Source organism: Accipiter gentilis, chromosome 3, assembly GCF_929443795.1.
Source record: "Accipiter gentilis chromosome 3, bAccGen1.1, whole genome shotgun sequence".
Classification (NCBI taxonomy): domain Eukaryota; kingdom Metazoa; phylum Chordata; class Aves; order Accipitriformes; family Accipitridae; genus Astur; species Astur gentilis.
Genome location: NC_064882.1, coordinates 39128439 through 39145093, shown reverse-complemented (window position 1 = coordinate 39145093; position 16655 = coordinate 39128439). Strand labels below are relative to the sequence as shown.

The following is a 16655-nucleotide window of genomic DNA, read 5'->3' as shown; positions in this document are numbered from 1 at the left end:
GCTAGAGACTGTTTGGTTTCATTTTTTTTAACATCATCTCTTCATACATATAGAGTCAAGCTTCAAAGCTCTAAGATTTTAAAGAGCATTTACGAGTTCTTTATGATAATCACTAGAAGTTCACAGATTTGAATCATCTCCCCATGTATTCTTGCATGAAATATCATTAAGTCTTGATGCCTTAAACATATTTAGCTTATTTAAAAGCTTAGTCTTCATTTATACATACATAACTATGCATACCAACAATATTGTTACTGTTGGGATTCTTAGATTTGGGTTGTTTTTTTTGTCTAGAAAACAAAAAAGCATAGGCTTGGACCTGGCAAGCATGCTTAATGCTTTTTAACTTTGTACTTGGATACTTACTGGAAAAGCAAAATACCTGGTGTTTATGATGCTTCTTAAAGACTACAGTTAAAGTACTTCTACAAAAGTTCATAATGAAACTAAATACAGAAAGTAAAATGTAGTACTTAACTAAAATGCTTACCTCTCCACAGTTTCACAGAAAAGTACGATTACCTCTTGCTGTACATAATATTCTTTTGGAGACTTCACAGGTACCATGGCTGACACATAACTATAAAGATTATAAAATAAAGCATGTAAAATAGTAGTATGTTAACAAATCAGATTATAAATAAAAACAAACTTAGGACGAATCATCTTAGAAACCTAACCTTTCCTGTATCATTTTGTATTTCTTTTGACAGCACTCACTATGAAAATAGTACAGTGTAAGAATCTGTAAGAAATGCAGCCAATTTAGTTATTGCAGATTGAAGCAGTGGAAGTCAGTAGTAACTTAGAAATATAATTACATACATTTAGCAATCAGAATTCCATACTGTCTGGCACAGAGAGCTAGGTCCTAGAAGGATTTCATGGCCACATCTTGAAGATAGAATAGTTTAATCTGCATTTGCTTAAGAAAAACACCTGACTAAAAAGCATATTTTGTCTAGAAAGGTTTTACCTGAAATTATATTAGTGAAATTCAGTTACCCAGCAAGAGGCAATTTAGGAGACTTAGAAGTTGGCCTCATTTCTATGTGAAAGTACATGCAAAAGCACAAGGTAAGAAACATTGGTAAAAGTTCTCTGTCACCATATTACTTAATCAGTCATTTGTAGATGATAGGTAACACAGGAAGGGAAAAAGTTGTTTACAAAACAATGGCAAAGAAAAACGCTATATGTAAAGAATTGGTATGGACAGGCCAGAAACTGCACAGGCACTGTCAAAAAACAGTTACTGATTGTCATCGGTGTCTGCACTCAAAGCAACACTTAAAAGCATGGTTTTAGCCAACTTGTTCAATTAAAATGTTTTTCAATGTAACAGTATAATGATAAGATTTTGAATCAGAAAAAATTGCTTACCTGAATAAAATAATACAAAAGAATATGAATACTAAAGAAGGGCAAACAGTAACAGGAGACAAGACAGTCTATGGATTATTCCCAAGAAAAATTTTAAATGCTACCCAATTCTGAGAAACCTGTTCTCCTTAGGGTAGGAATGGCTGTATTATATTAGATCCATAGATAGGTCCAGTATCCTGCCTATAACTATGCCCAGCACCACAAACATCTAACAGATGCAGGAAGCTGGCTTAAACTCTGAAGCACAATGCAAGACTTGGTCAATGTGACCTTTGATGCAATAAGCAGTTACTTTTCTCACCCCAAAAGCAGTTATTTTTGCTATAAACCCCCAAGTCATTTTTCAATCACAAGTTTTTAAATCAGTGAGTTCTTGCGGTTAATTATGGGTTGTGTAAAAGCTCTTCCTTCATCAGATTTCAATATGCATTCTTAAATTCACTGGGTGCATCTTGTTTGCATCTCTAAGCACAAGAGAAAAAACCCCCTCATAATCTCTAGACTATTTGTTATCATACTTTTCTTTAAAAAGTCTCTTGTTTGTCACCTTTCCTCCAATAAAGAAAACATTAAGGGAAGAGATTTATGGCTTCTTTTTCATCTTGGAAAACCTCCCTCAAATGCCATATGCCAGTATACAAATGGAAGATTATAGTTTAGTTGAAGAGAGCAAATGTTGATTGCTAAAAAGCTATTTAATTTTCATTATTGCTACACTGGAAGGAAAAACCTAACAATACAACAAATTACTGAAGAATTCAAATACCACGATAAAAAAAATTACATACTTTTTTCCATAAAAAGAAAACAGAACAAAACAGCCAACTTCCAAAAACCAACAAACCACACAACAGCTGTAGGAGCCAAGACAATGCTCACAACATATGTACTTCAGATCTTTTACCTTAATTCAAATTCAGCAAAAAGGACGTCAAAATGCTTGAGTGAATCTTTCATTTTTTCTGTGTAGAGGTTCAAATCCCTTAAGGCCTGGTCACGAATGATATTTCTAACTTCCTCTAGGCTTCGGGTCAGATCCTTGGCTAACGGCCTCATAGCCATACTCTCTATTTCACGATTCATAATAATTGAACCAGCAGCCAAACACTATGAAATACATTAAGAGAGAAAATATTAATATTTTAAAAGTTACGTTTAAAAAAAAGCACAAGATGTGATATTTAATACTTAGAACAAGGGCAGCAGTACTTAGCCCCAATTTGTTGCAAATTATTAAACAAGTGAAAGATTTAAGACTGATATGCCGACAGTCATAAGCCTTTCCATAAAAGCTTAGGGAGTAGCTCAAGTCAGGGAGAAGTGAGAATGGCGGGAGGTACAAGTGCAAGAACCACAGAGCTGACAGAGAATTTAAAAAAGCTCTTCTCCCACGAGTTAGGCAGTAAGTATTGGTAGGATATATACTCTATCTGCGCAACAATTGCTTGCGTAAGAGGGATGTGAATCCAGCTAAAGTACGATCAATGGACTGTTTTGATTCAGGCTAGACTGCTTGTTTTGTAAAATAAATGTATTCCTTACAAAAAGAATAGAAATTCTGCAACTGTGATGCCTTTTGCCGCAAAACTGGTCACACTGGCTATCAGACAAGGGATGCAGCTAGATCAGTACCCTACCTCCCACAGAAACTGTAAATATATTTCATACGAAAGAACATAAAAAACAGCTCACAGTGATTCTTCCCTTTCAGTTGCTTGAAAGCTACTATTTAAGAGACTCCTTGGCCCAAAAGTTATACATGGACTCCCTCTGATCAGCTCACAAAGATATTAAAAGCAGATTTTTACTGTAACACTTTAACAAAACTTTTTTAAAATCTTGCTGTTAAAAAGCTATTTAATAATTTCTGCTGCTGGCTTTATTCCTTTATGGATACATATGAAAGACAACAAGCACTGATATAAATCATACTTGATGTATTAATGGAAATATTTTTATTAACTGAAAAATATACACAGTTCTAGTCTCAAAGTTCTCCCCCCCTCCCCCTTTTTTTTTTAATCTCTATTTGCAGGTCTTCTTCCCTGCACTCCCCTGGATGGGAGGCATTTCTGCAGCTCCGTATGGGGGATATGCAACCCCAGCCCTTGCTCAGCAGCCTGATACATTGATTCATGTTTTAAGGGCACTCGGAGGAGACCATGTCCTTACCCATTATCAACCAAAGCAGTATTTGAAACTATGGATAAGGCAAGTCTTACCTGTTGACAGGTACTCTTTGATAACTCGGAGCGATTGCACTGACAAGGACACATAAGCGTATATTCGTAACAGCTCATACAGTCTTCCTTACTACATGAATTTACAGGAGGACAGTGTCTACAGTAGTATGAGTTAGCATTACTTCATTACTGCATATGTTATTTTCTCTGAAACCAATAGGTCTCTCCAGCCTGTTGGTTTGATTTGAAAACGGTGATTTTGAAAGTTTGATTTTGAAAGAGTAAAAGCATTGGCTTATGTAACACAAACAGTGACTAAAGGGAGACTTTTTTTTTTCTCCTAGAAGATACTGGTTCTCTCAGTGATTCCCTCAAGCATCTTTAACAATGCAAGGAGAAGTTACTACATTGGCAGGCATTTTTACTGTTTGTTCATTGCTGTGATCCTGGTTTCTTAGTCACTTAGAGTAAGAAAAAATAATCGGATTCACAGGGATTCATTACGGATGGTTGCAGAAGGAATTACCCCATCTTCTCCTACCAACTACCAAGGAAGCACTATTGAGCCAACGTGTCAGACTCACAGCATTTTAATACAGAGCATAGTGTCACCTGGATGACAGCAGTGAAGGTCACATGATAATGTGAAGAAAAACTGCTTCTGTTTTTGCTGAGGACAGGATTATAAAGTATTGACATATCAAATTAATTTTGTAAATTCTACCTGGGACTTCCCTGAGAGGTGCCTACAATTAACAATTGTCAAAGAGCTTCAGAAACAGAACATATGGGAGCATATTTTCACAAGGGCATGTAGTGATAGGACAAGGGTAATGGCTTTAAACTGAAAAAGGATAGATTTAGATTAGATGAAAGGAAAAAGTTTTTCCACTATGAGGGTGGTGAGCCACTGGCACAGGTTGCCCAGAGAAGTAGTGGATGCCCCATCCCCGGCAGTGTTCAAGGCCAGGTTGGATGGGGCTTGGTGCAACCTGGTCTGGTGGAAGGTGTCCCTGCCCATGGCAGGGGGGTTGGAACTACATGATCTTTAAGGCCCCTTCCAACCCAAACCATTCTACAGTTCTATGATGATTCTATGATATGGGACTGAACAATATAGGAACTATTGATGCATAGCGTGGACTTTAAAAAGAAAGGAGAAACTGGTAGAAAGAATAGATAATAACAAGAGCCAAAGGATTGCTTCAAATACAGGAGAGGCAAAGCTGAAAACAAGAAGACAATGTGCTGTTGTGGGGTGGGATCTCTAGAGTACTCCCTCCTCAACTCTCCACAAATCCAGTGCTTAGAGTCACCCTCAGGCCAGCAGACCTAAAGAAACTAAGTTTATCATTGAAGATGCCACAATGACTTTCTTTTAAGCCAACAGGCATCAGGACTAATGAATAAGTATCTTACATATCACATGTTTTTTTCTGACACTTCAGGATTCCCTTAGTTAAAATAATTAAAGCTTATTCACTACAAAAATCCTTTATTCCTACAGACTGCTGTAGAATCAGGTCTTTGAGAGAAACCAGGTGAGAGAAGAAGACTTCAGTGTTTTGCACAGAAATCATTACGGTTTTAGCGTACACATGAAACAACTTACATGCAACAAATGTCAGCTCAGTGTTACGTATGTTTAATATGAGTTACAGCATAATATAGCCATTAAAATAAAGTGACAGCATGCATTTATATTTGTTGGAGATAAACTTTTATCCTGATAAAATTCCCATATATATACAGATATATCTTTATTTGTTTCTAAGGTTTTTTCAAAGCATGAGATGCGAGATGATCCATTAGGATGGAGAAAAAAAATCAAGAATGTTAATCAGATGCTAACTCACAAAAGAATAGTTTTTAAGAGATAGTCATAATAACAACAGACAATTAGCAAAATAAACGGCTATGCTGTTAGCCCAATGAATACCAGAACCATAGTTAAAGAATCCCCTTCCACTGAGCATCCAGAGCAATTTCTCACAGATGTTTACTTTACTCTGTAATTATACGTACTATTTTCAGAAAAGTCTCAAGAGGTACTTTAAACTTCTGGCCTTATGCCACAAAAAACTGTCCATTAACCCAAAGTAACAGAAATACGAGAGACTTACTTCTGCTCCAAACCAAAGCTGTCCTGCAAGGTTGTCATGGCGTATTTCCTCTGGAAACTTCACACAAAAGTCTCGGTTGGCCCGTTCATGTGGAATGCATTCATCCATGATTTGATTTATGATGTTTAAAACATTATCCTGAAGCAAAATATAGGATAGGATATATACTATTCCCACAGAAATCCCACAAAATTTTTTCTAACTTTTAACAGAATTTATTAGTGAGGCACCAACTAATTAAATAAGATAGAAAATGCAGTATTTAACTCTTACAGTCATCCCACACACAGAAAACAGAGGAGAATATTGCATAGTCAGAAGAGTGGCAAACTTCACTTCTAGTTTTCCAAGAGACTGTTTCTCAGATCCACTGCGCTTAACTTTGGCTACCTTAGTGGGACTTCTCATGAGGAGGCATGACTTAAAGAGCTCGTTACCTCCCGCTACCTGTAAAATATCAGTAAATAAACTAGAAGTACAAGTAAATTGGATTTCTCTCATTTCCTCTTACCAGCCCCAATGATATGCTCTTCGTTCTTCCTAAAAAGAATGCCTGACACGAGTACCCTGGAGAAATTAGAACTTGAGTTATATAGGGACCATTGGGGTTGAATAGATTTAAACTCATCCTGGGAATCTAAAGCAAGTAGTTTCCCTACTTCAGTGTCCAGTGGGCAACGGCTGGCACACCCGCCTGCCATCTCACCCCTCGGCCATCCAGGAGGGTAAGGGGACACTGCACAAGTTAGAGAATCTTAACTGCTCTGATCTACATCTGCACCAGGACAAAGATCAAAGACCTATAACCAGCTTCTTGATACACAGTAAATAATCTGTATTCATTAATTGGAAAAGATAATTTCTACATACGCCTGCTGGGAACTGCATGGAATTTGATTAACACAATAAAGGTAGATTCGGAGCATGAAAAAGGCTAAGTGCTTTCACTAAAGATGTTTTGCCTGTCTCATGCTTTTTCTACTACTCAAAGAATTCATGTTCTTTTTAAAATATTTTTCAAACAAATAAAACCAAATCTGTCTGTATAGAACTATTTAACAGACAGAACTGCTTTAAGTCTACACTTCTTAATTTTAATTTCCTCTGCATTTAAAAAATAATAGGAAAGAGGAATTTTGAAGAAACCTGCCCCTTTAGTATGTTCCCCACTGAGAAAGACAAAACCTACTTCAGGTACAAAAAAATTACACATTTTCTGTCATTTCAGCGCAGACTGCTGTAACTGCTGTTGCCACAAAATAGTCTTAACATTAATGCCATAATCACAGTTGGTTTTATCCAAAATAAATAAACCATTGGCAATATTTATTACACATTGGTATAAGGTACTTTATGTGTTAACAATTAAAACATTTTTACATAAATGTATTTTTTGCAAGTTTGTCATGAAGTAACACATTTCATTTTAATAAATTGTTAAACAAACAACACCCTGTACATTTAAAACACATTGGCACACATAATATTCAACCATCTTCTCTAGAAACAAATCTGAAAACCAAAGGCTCTGTCACTCCTCCATGGCATCACAACACAGACCGTGGCCAGCAGGTATAAGAAGAGCCAAGAAAACAAAGCTAGATTCACCAACATATAAAATACTTAATTTTACAGACACACCCCTCACTCTGCTGGGTATAACATACTGCCAGGATGAGTGGGGCACTTGGATCCCTAGGAATCCAAAGGGATGCCCATCGTAGAAATTGAGGGAAAACCCAACCTCACAATATTCCCTAGCGTAACTGCAAGGGGAACTTAAGTTCAAATCCTGGAAGAAGATAGAACAGAGCAAAGATGCCTGTAGCCCGTTTCAGCACTGCCACTCTGAACCACTGGCTGAAGAACAAGCTAGACTGCCATCACCTCCCCTCTCCAGGATAAAATGGGAGACAGACAAGGAATCATGGGCAAATTAGTATGACACTTTAGAGTGAGAAATAGCAGACTAATAGCAAATTTCCTGTTTTCCTTCCTTCCATTTCTTAATATCTGGTATTGAGTATACTCCTCTCATCATTATTGGGCTAGATCTGACTGGGGAACCAAAATATTTTGAAAGTAGGTCCCACAAGGAAATCAACTTCTAAACCACTTAGTTCCTACCCAAAGTTACAGATCAAAGAATGAAACTGAAGATTAAAGCATTTAAATTGTAGAAGAGCGCAATTCACACATGATGTTTTTTAAATCAGTTATTACTCATCTATTTTGAGACCAGGTGCTTTGCCTGTAGCTCCCACTTTACCACCAAAGCAAGAAAGGTTGGCACATTAGGATGAAAAAGCCAGATTCCCATTTTCAGGGAATTAATAAAAGTTTCCAAAGATCTTTTAGCACTGGAGAGATAGAGCACTAAGAAGTAATCCTACCAGTTAAATATAACAAAAGCTGCAGGAAATACAAAGAGATATTAAGGCAGGGAACTCTGAGAAGAATTATATTTGAATCTGACTGTATCAGATCTTAAATAATCCAATTCCATTTTATTTTAGGACATGACATTACAATTTATTTTACTTGCCACCAAACTTGAATATGGGAAAATGCAATTTTCAGTCTCTTCCTTTTTTTTTTTTAGTAAAAAGCTACACAGAATAGGATGAAACACATATTTAAGAGCCTTCCTCCCTAATTATTTTTTTACTTTAAAACATTATTTTTCAAATGCAATCTTATTTTACAGCATCTACAAAACAGATCGAATTCCCTTTTTATAATCACCTACATACATACTCAAAATTCCCAATATATTCAAGAAAGTTTTATGCAAATAGAGTAAAGCGATAGGACTCATACCTGGCCAAGCAACTGATCTGTATTTTTGTTCTGTTTTTCTAATCATCATACTTGTAAAAAAGTACTAAGATTCTGTCTAAATCATCTCAGGAGATAACTATTATAAGTATCATGAAATTTTGTACCTTAATGCACCTAAATCAAATATTGCAACCGAAGGCAACAGGACATAAAGATAAACTTTTTACAAAGCAAATACAGTAGTAATTTTTCAGTATATCATTTGTTTACCACCTAAATGACATTTAATATTCTTCCTCATTTCTTCAATATTCCTATAATCTCTAGATGCTTCTACTCCCGAGCACCCAAGATCTACCAACACATCTCCATGTATGCTGAACTTCCTGAGGCAGTTAAAAAAAAGTTTTTTGTTACTTATGGTTTAACTTACTAGTACTGCACAAGTAATTAGAATTTTAATATAAACTTCTCAGAGATAAATCACAATAGCTCAATCTCTGGACTAGTTTGTGAAGAGCTACCTGGCTTCACATAGGAAGCTGGTCATTCTGTCAAAAAGCTAAGTGAAAAAAAGCAATTAAAAAATGAGCATCTTTTCCTGCATACTCTAGTAGTGATACTGCAAAAATAAGGAAAGAATAGTTGATGGAACTTTGCCATTTAGTGTACAAATACTGAGAGATTTCTACAGGGTAAATTGTTTATGCTGTTTCAAGATGTGCAATTTCCCAAATTCTCTGATTTTCTACAGGGTTTATTTTATCCTACTACAGAAAAAATTCCAATTCTCCACCACTTTCCTTCCCTTTTCCATTCCTTCTTCTTATGACACCCTGAGCAGAGTAACCTAAATAGGAAATCTGGAATACTTGCTCCAATAATGATTTCAAATCTCAGCTGCTTTGAAGCTGGAAGGATGCCAGCCAATTTAGACAGACTATCCAATGCATTGTAAGCAAATTAGTCTTTTCTTTAAAAGAGCTTCAAGAAACATTCAATTTAGTTAATTACAGTATTCTGCTTTGTAAGCTAAGAACGAATGGGTTCAGATACATGGTAGCATTGAGGTTTTGCTCCAATTTAAGCAACAAAAATCAATTAGTTGGAATTGAAGTAGTAAATCTTTCACTTGATCCATCTTTCTCCATAAAAGCCTCTGGACTTTAATGTATCCTTTGGTGGCTTTATCTCTTATCTTTTGGTTCATTTGCATACCAGGATGAGCACAGTTTTGTTTCAGCTGCTCTTTTTAGGCTCTCCAGCAGCACAACCGGCAGCCACTGCAGAGATGCTGCTTTGGGATTTACTCCAAGTTCCTCATTTCCTGGAAAACAGAGCTCAGTGTTTCACGTAACAAAGAGCACTTATATTTTATTTTGATAGGAAAGATAATCAGTGGTAGTGAGACAATGTATGTAGTTAGCCACAGTAGAGGACAAACAGTTGGGTTTTTTTTGGCCCAGCAGTAATTGGCCATATACTCAATAAACAGAGCATAAAGCTAACAGCAACTGCTGCATTAGCTTTCAGATTAGGTACAAAAAGAAAAGCCAATAACTTCATCTTATTTATGCTCTAAAACATATATTTAGATCAACAAAAGGCAGACTCATCTACCCTTTCGTACATGTCCTTGATAAAATCTATGCTGCTCTTCCAAGCTATTAAATTTAACATGACCTTCCTGAGGTCTTTTGCAAGATTTCTTCAGAGAAAGTAACATCGCATATTGTTCAGTACCTCTTTAATACCCATTTTTTGAATTATCAGTAACATCTAGTCAAAGTAACAGTCTGTGATAATACTACCATGAGCTTAATAGACAGTATTTCAGCCTCTCTGTTTAAATATATCCTTCACATTTTTCATTTCTTTTTCTGGTTTGATGTTAAGTTGCAGACCACCTTCGCATCACATTTATGACAAACAGAAGCAACTGATGAACACAAATTAAGGCCCCACATAAAGGAAGATTTTGTTTTAATTAAAGCAATTAGCTAGTATTCAGGGTTTTATGGGTTACTTTCATTAACAGAAGAAACAAATAATAAGATGACATAATCTTTGAGGTAACAGGATTTCAAAGGACACCCAAACGTCCTGGCTTCAGAACCCAGCCAGATCTCTACAGATGGCTGTTTCACCCATCAGAGATCCAAAGTCTCTCCCTAAACAGCAACAAGTTCCACTGCTTTCACTCCAGCCTACCTTGCACAGATCCCAAAGGCTGTGCTTTTCAATGTCTCTTCTTCACCTGATAAGCTATTTGACTACTTCCCACTGCCAACTTCTAGATGCTCCACTTTCTAAAAGCAACTTACGATTTTTCTATGTTTGAACTTTGGGCAGTAGCTTCTAGTTTAACCTATCCCACTGTAAAGCAGTACCAAAATTCATCATGAATTAAAGGCAACTTGGACCTCTAGCAATTTAAATGCTCTATTGCCCCAGCCCAGCCCAGCCACGATTGTTGCAGTTTGTGTTGAACTGCAATGTCAAAGCTTCTCTTCCTGAATTATCTTGCTAGTGTACCCCCACAAAGGCACTAAACATTCCAAACATCACAGGTTTATTAATAGAAATTTTGATCTTACCTCCTACATATATTCAAAATTTATTATGTATACACTAAATAACTACATCTCCCCGAATGGAGCAATTATTACATACGAAGTGATGAATACTGGCACACCAATTTTCAAACAAAAGAGGTCACAGATACTTGAACACAGCTTCCAATAAAAATGGTTCTTTAACAAAGATGTAGTATTTATTTATTGGCTAAAATGAATTTTTCACTAAGCCAGTGTGTACTCTTTTGACAAATTACATTTAAATTTAACTTACATCTGTTCTGAGCATCTCTAACACAAAGACCTAATCAAGGAATTCATTTCCCTCTTCTTACTACCCAGCCAAATATAGCTCTCAGTAAATAAAAGAGAATCCCCATTTACAGAAGGGCTGTTTATAACTAAGACCAACTTGAGAGACTACATTAAGTACAGCATCATTACAGGGCATCATCCTCTCTGCAGAAAAGAACATTTTCAGCTATCAAAAAATCTAAGTACTCCTGATGCTACGATAAGAAAACAAAACAAAATATATGGTTTACTCCTCCACACCAAAAAGCCAGTAACTAATACTGGACATGACTGTCTCTACTGAAATGAAGTATACCCAGACTTGCACTGACAGACTGTTCTCAGTACAGAGCTTTTCAGCCAAGCCTCCCTTTATCAGTGTCATGGTTTAACCCCAGCCAACAACTAAGCACCACGCAGCTGCTCACTCACACCCCCCATCCAGTGGGGTGGGGGAGAAAATCGGGAAAAAGAAGTAAAACTCCTGGGTTGAGATAAGAGTGGTTTAATAGAACAGAAAAGAAATTAATAATGATAATACTAATAAAATGACAACAGTAGTAATAAAAGGATTGGAATGTACAAATGATGTGCAGGGCAATTGCTCACCACCCGCCAACCGACACCCCGCCAGTCCCCGAGCGGCGATTCCCTGCCCCCCCTTCCCAGTTCCTAAACTAGATGGGACGTCCCATGGTATGGAATACACCGTTGGCCAGTTTGGGTCAGGTGCCCTGGTTGTGTCCTGTGCCAACTTCTTGTGCCCTGGCTGGGCATAAGAAGCTGAAAAATCCTTGACTATAGTCTAAGCGCTACTGAGCAACAACTGAAAACATCAGTGTTATCAACATTCTTCACATGCTGAACTCAAAACATAGCACTGTACCAGCTACTAGGAAGACAGTTAACTCTACCCCAGGTGAAACCAGGACAACCAGTAAGAGATAGCTTATGAACTTTGACCACAGCGAATCAAAATATACTAGATAAATATCATGGATACAGACATGCTCTTATAGCTCTGTATACATACTTAAGCCTTTTCTATAAAGACTCTAAAGATGTTTGTCTTGTGTTAAAAGACATTTGAAAATAATCCAGTAAGTAACCTGATATACTAACATCCCCTTTTACAGAGTTTCATAGCAACAGAAGAATAAGAGACATTCACTTTGAACACGGGTATCTGCTGCAATAAACATAAAATGGGCTTTCTCTTCCACCAGTACCAGGCAACTGCCTTTCTACCATGGTACAGTGATCCCAAAACTGCCCTAAAATCTAATTCAGGATTTCCCAAGCACAAAGAATTTTAGCCTGGCACAGAGCTGGCACCACCTTCTTCGTATCACTCCAAAGCTGCTCCACAGCTGAGGCCATGAGCAGAACGGAGGCAATGTAACCAAGACTTACTGCCACCTTTGCTTTGCTTTCCCGTACTGCAGAGTGAAAGCATCCTGCATCCCCAACACATTCAGTGCTGAGCTGGCATGAAGCCAGTTTTCCTCCCAATGGTTCTTCGCTGCAAATTAATTCCCTGACCTGCAGTGCACAGCATTTTCAATCCACTCTGCCCACAGTCTTAGATAACAGGCAGTTTCTCCAAATGACCTATTTGATCCATATAAGCAAGTGGAAACACAAGAAAAAGCTTGTTAACACGGGAAACTACAATTTAAAACTACAGTAGTATGCACTATTACAATCCTTTTCTCAAAGAAAAAAATCTTACAGTATTAATCACTCCCTACATGCGATCAAATATGAATCCAAAACGCAGAAATGAAATAGAATTATTGTTAGTTGATAGAGTTGTACTGATGGTCCAACTTATGGTCAAGCATTTTATATTTTCTAGCCATCATTCTAATAATTCTATAGTGAAAAATAATACAAGTGACCAAAAGTTTCCCAACAATGACGAACAAAAGCTGTTAAACAGACAAGATTTTAAAACACACAATTATTTTATTTACTAATTAGAACATTTATTGCTGCACATTTGTTTTCTACCTAGCTTTATCATTCACTGATTGTGTAACATTTCTTTAAAATCTGCATTCGTAGCCTGAGTCCAGCAGAAGAAAATTCAACTCTTCTGATACTTAGAGGCTATTTAACATATTTAGCACAATTGTACTCAAGTCTATGTTCTACATGCACAGTGCTTTGAAGTACAGTAAAAACATATGAAAGGGTTGGCAAGCCCACACACTTTCAGAAGAAATGTTAAAAGCTTTCATTCAGTTGCATACCCAAAGAGCAAACAGGTACCTGACAGTAACTGTTTGAAGTCAGGCAGCACAGAGAAGATGACATCTGTTGGAGCAATGCAACTCACACAAGTAATCATTGCTAGGAGTAACGAAATTACAAATGTTGTATATCAATTATAAAACAACTGAACTGGAGATGAGACTGTATAGGAAAAAAATTACAAGCTCTATTATCACAGATAAATAATACTGCAGAAATGTGCATTGTCTGGAATTTAATCTTGACATCATCACTTAAAAATGCTTTTCAGTTTCACTTTCTTTTCTAAATTGGCACTGTCCCCACTTAAATTAAATTGGAAAAGACAGTATAAAAGAGACAATTTTCTCTGAACAAGGCTTGGCTCGATCTCCCATCAGCCAACTCCTCAGTCCTTCTGGCACAAATTCCTGGCTTTCCTACATCTTCATCCAGACTCTTAAATATACACCTTATGAGAATTTCTCTAGAGCCCACCAGCTCTGCTATTTTTTAGAAAAAGCCTCACAAACAGGTATAATTCAGAAAACTAGCATGATTCACTCCTCCCTACAGATCAATGAGTAATGCCCAAGCGTTCCGATATAACTGAATGGGCTGGAGAGGATCTGCTTTTGGTTCCTACTTCTTTCCTCCACTGTTAAAAAATATTTTTGTCTACTACAGTATCTAAACTTCAGGAACATGAAGGCTTCTTTCAGTCAATTTCTTCCCTCAACCTCAGTAATTAGCCTGCTGTCTCCTTCATTGACCATCACTAACATAACTAATATAATTTCTCGAGGGTTGCAAATTAAGCAGGGTAGAGAGACTTGGCCATTACTTCAGCTAAAAGTACTCCTGGCTCAGTCCCCACTGTTTAACCTTTATATCAATTAACAAAATGACATCAGGAATAGATTCTTGCAAACTTCTAACCAATCATTAGGTTTCAGAATCCAGCCGGGAGTTTCTTACAGCTTTAGCCTAACTTGTCTCCTTTAATGAGATCTATTTCTGCCTAATTCTACATGAAAATGTTCTTCGATGGACAGATGCAATCAAACATGAAAACGCTGCACCTCTGAACTGCCTCATTGTTCACAGTGATTATGGTACATACTCCCAGTTTGCTCTTGTCAAGAACGTTAATGAATACAATTAGTATTTCTTAGATAACTCACTGCCAATCCACTATGACACCAGCATTGTCCTATGCGTTATTTAACAGCTCTTTACAGATACCTTTTTCGTCAAGGGATGCTCATTAATGCTGACTTTCTTTTTAAAAATTGCTTTCACATCAGCATGGATACAATTCAGATAAAGCACAGAACAAAAGCGTGCATTTTTTTTTCCTAGAGATTCCTTATTCTCATACCACTTAAACTTAGGTAATAGGAGACACCTTCAGATAAGTTTCTTTTCCACCTGAAATAGAAAGCCACTTTTCATCAAAGACAGGCAAACATTGTAAGGCCATTTTGCAGTGTAAGTGTTAGGCAGCAATGCCAACTTGAGAAGTCAGCCCCTCATCTCACCTACTTTGCAGCTTTTGTTCCCATCTCCAGGCTGTCTCACCAGCACTCTCTGCTTATTTTTACAGAGGGCATATGTGGATAGTTTCAGTACACTGATCCACAGTAAGCCAGGTCATTTTGCTGTTAAAAGTTCACAGAATGACTCTGCAAATATGTGCATTGGTACAGCTGAAGATGTGGTTTCCTAGAGGTCTAAAGCTGACCACAGCTTATTTCAACTGGCTATGGATAAGGATCTACATGCCCACTGCTCTTTCTCTGCTTCTGTCTGCAGACACTCCTCCAGTTGCATGTCAACACTTAAGTGCCATTGTGCATCCATACGCAGAGTGAATCAACATGACTATTTGGCTGAGAGTGTGACCCCACCAAAGCCTCCTCTAGAACCAGGGTTCCAGGTGATCCCACCCCCTCCATGGCTGTTCACTCACTGCTGGAACATGAGACAGGTTCCTGGAGCATACTGACTGGTGCAGGAAGGAAGGAAGGACAGAGAAGACTACCTCTTTTGATGGCAGCACAGTCTCTAATCAGTTTAAGCTAATGGGAAGATGTGCTTTGAGGTGGTGCCGTGCTGAAGTGCAGGGATAGGAACAAAAAAAGTGTAAATTTGAAATAGAAAACCTTTAAATTGGCACTGTCAATGAACCATGGAATTATGCCTAAGGAAATGTGTGATAGCACAGAAATACATATTTGTGCAGATTTTTTTATAAAATCAAGGTTTATTTATCTTGTTTGCCCATACTCAACCACATATCCAAGCAATAAAGCTAAGATATTTACTGAAACTAAAATGTTTATAACATTTCTACCAAGTGCCCAAGGGCTTGCTTGAATCAAAGACTGGACACACCATAGCACAGCTACTAAAGTTATCATAGGACTCTGACCATAACCACTCAAATTTACATTAATATTTCTTTCTGAAATCACTCTATGTATTTCCATTAATACAGTTATAAAACGTAGCAGTGTTAAGCCATGGCACTGGTAGATTTAAAAGCCTTTACCTGCTAGGAGAGAAAGAACACACACTTTGCATTAAAAAACAATGGAAAATCTGATTTCACAGAATACAGAGTTATCAAGAGAGTTACATTAAAGTTCTGCAGCTGTAGACAAAAGACAAAGAAAGGCCAATGTGGTAGTATACAATAAAAAGTTATATCCAACAATAGTTCAACTCAAAACTGCAGAGCCCAAATCTCTGGAGACCTCTATTCTAACACAGAGAGTTTAGGCCTAGGATCCTTTCTACTACCTGTATATTTTAAATGAGTGATTTAAGGATGTCCTAAAAATTTGCATAAAGATAATACTGCTTACTTTGTTGAGGAATGCTCTCAAAATTTTATTTTCTCAATTATAAAATGAGGTACTTTTAGACTGTTATTTGCATTGCAGAATAAGCCAGACAACCACAAATATGTTAATTAGACATACAGAGTGAACTTTTCGCATTCCAGCTACAGCGTTAAATTATTTTTTCCAGTCAAAGTTGCAAAATCCCTATGGAGGACAATAGTACAA

At 37.1% G+C, this 16655-nt stretch overlaps 1 protein-coding gene across 5 annotated transcripts in view; it reads right to left on the bottom strand.

The window, feature by feature from the left end:
- The window catches only part of ZFYVE28 (zinc finger FYVE-type containing 28), a 164929-nt gene that overhangs the window by 56954 nt on the left and 91320 nt on the right, over positions 1 to 16655 (bottom strand). For all 5 annotated transcript variants that reach the window (XM_049793175.1, XM_049793186.1, XM_049793197.1 and 2 more), the window contains exons 3-5: positions 5696 to 5833; positions 2294 to 2496; positions 494 to 583 (exon numbers count right to left, since the gene is read on the bottom strand). In XM_049793175.1, the coding sequence (XP_049649132.1) occupies positions 494 to 583; positions 2294 to 2496; positions 5696 to 5833 (431 nt within the window). The remainder of the gene's footprint in view (positions 1 to 493; positions 584 to 2293; positions 2497 to 5695; positions 5834 to 16655) is intronic.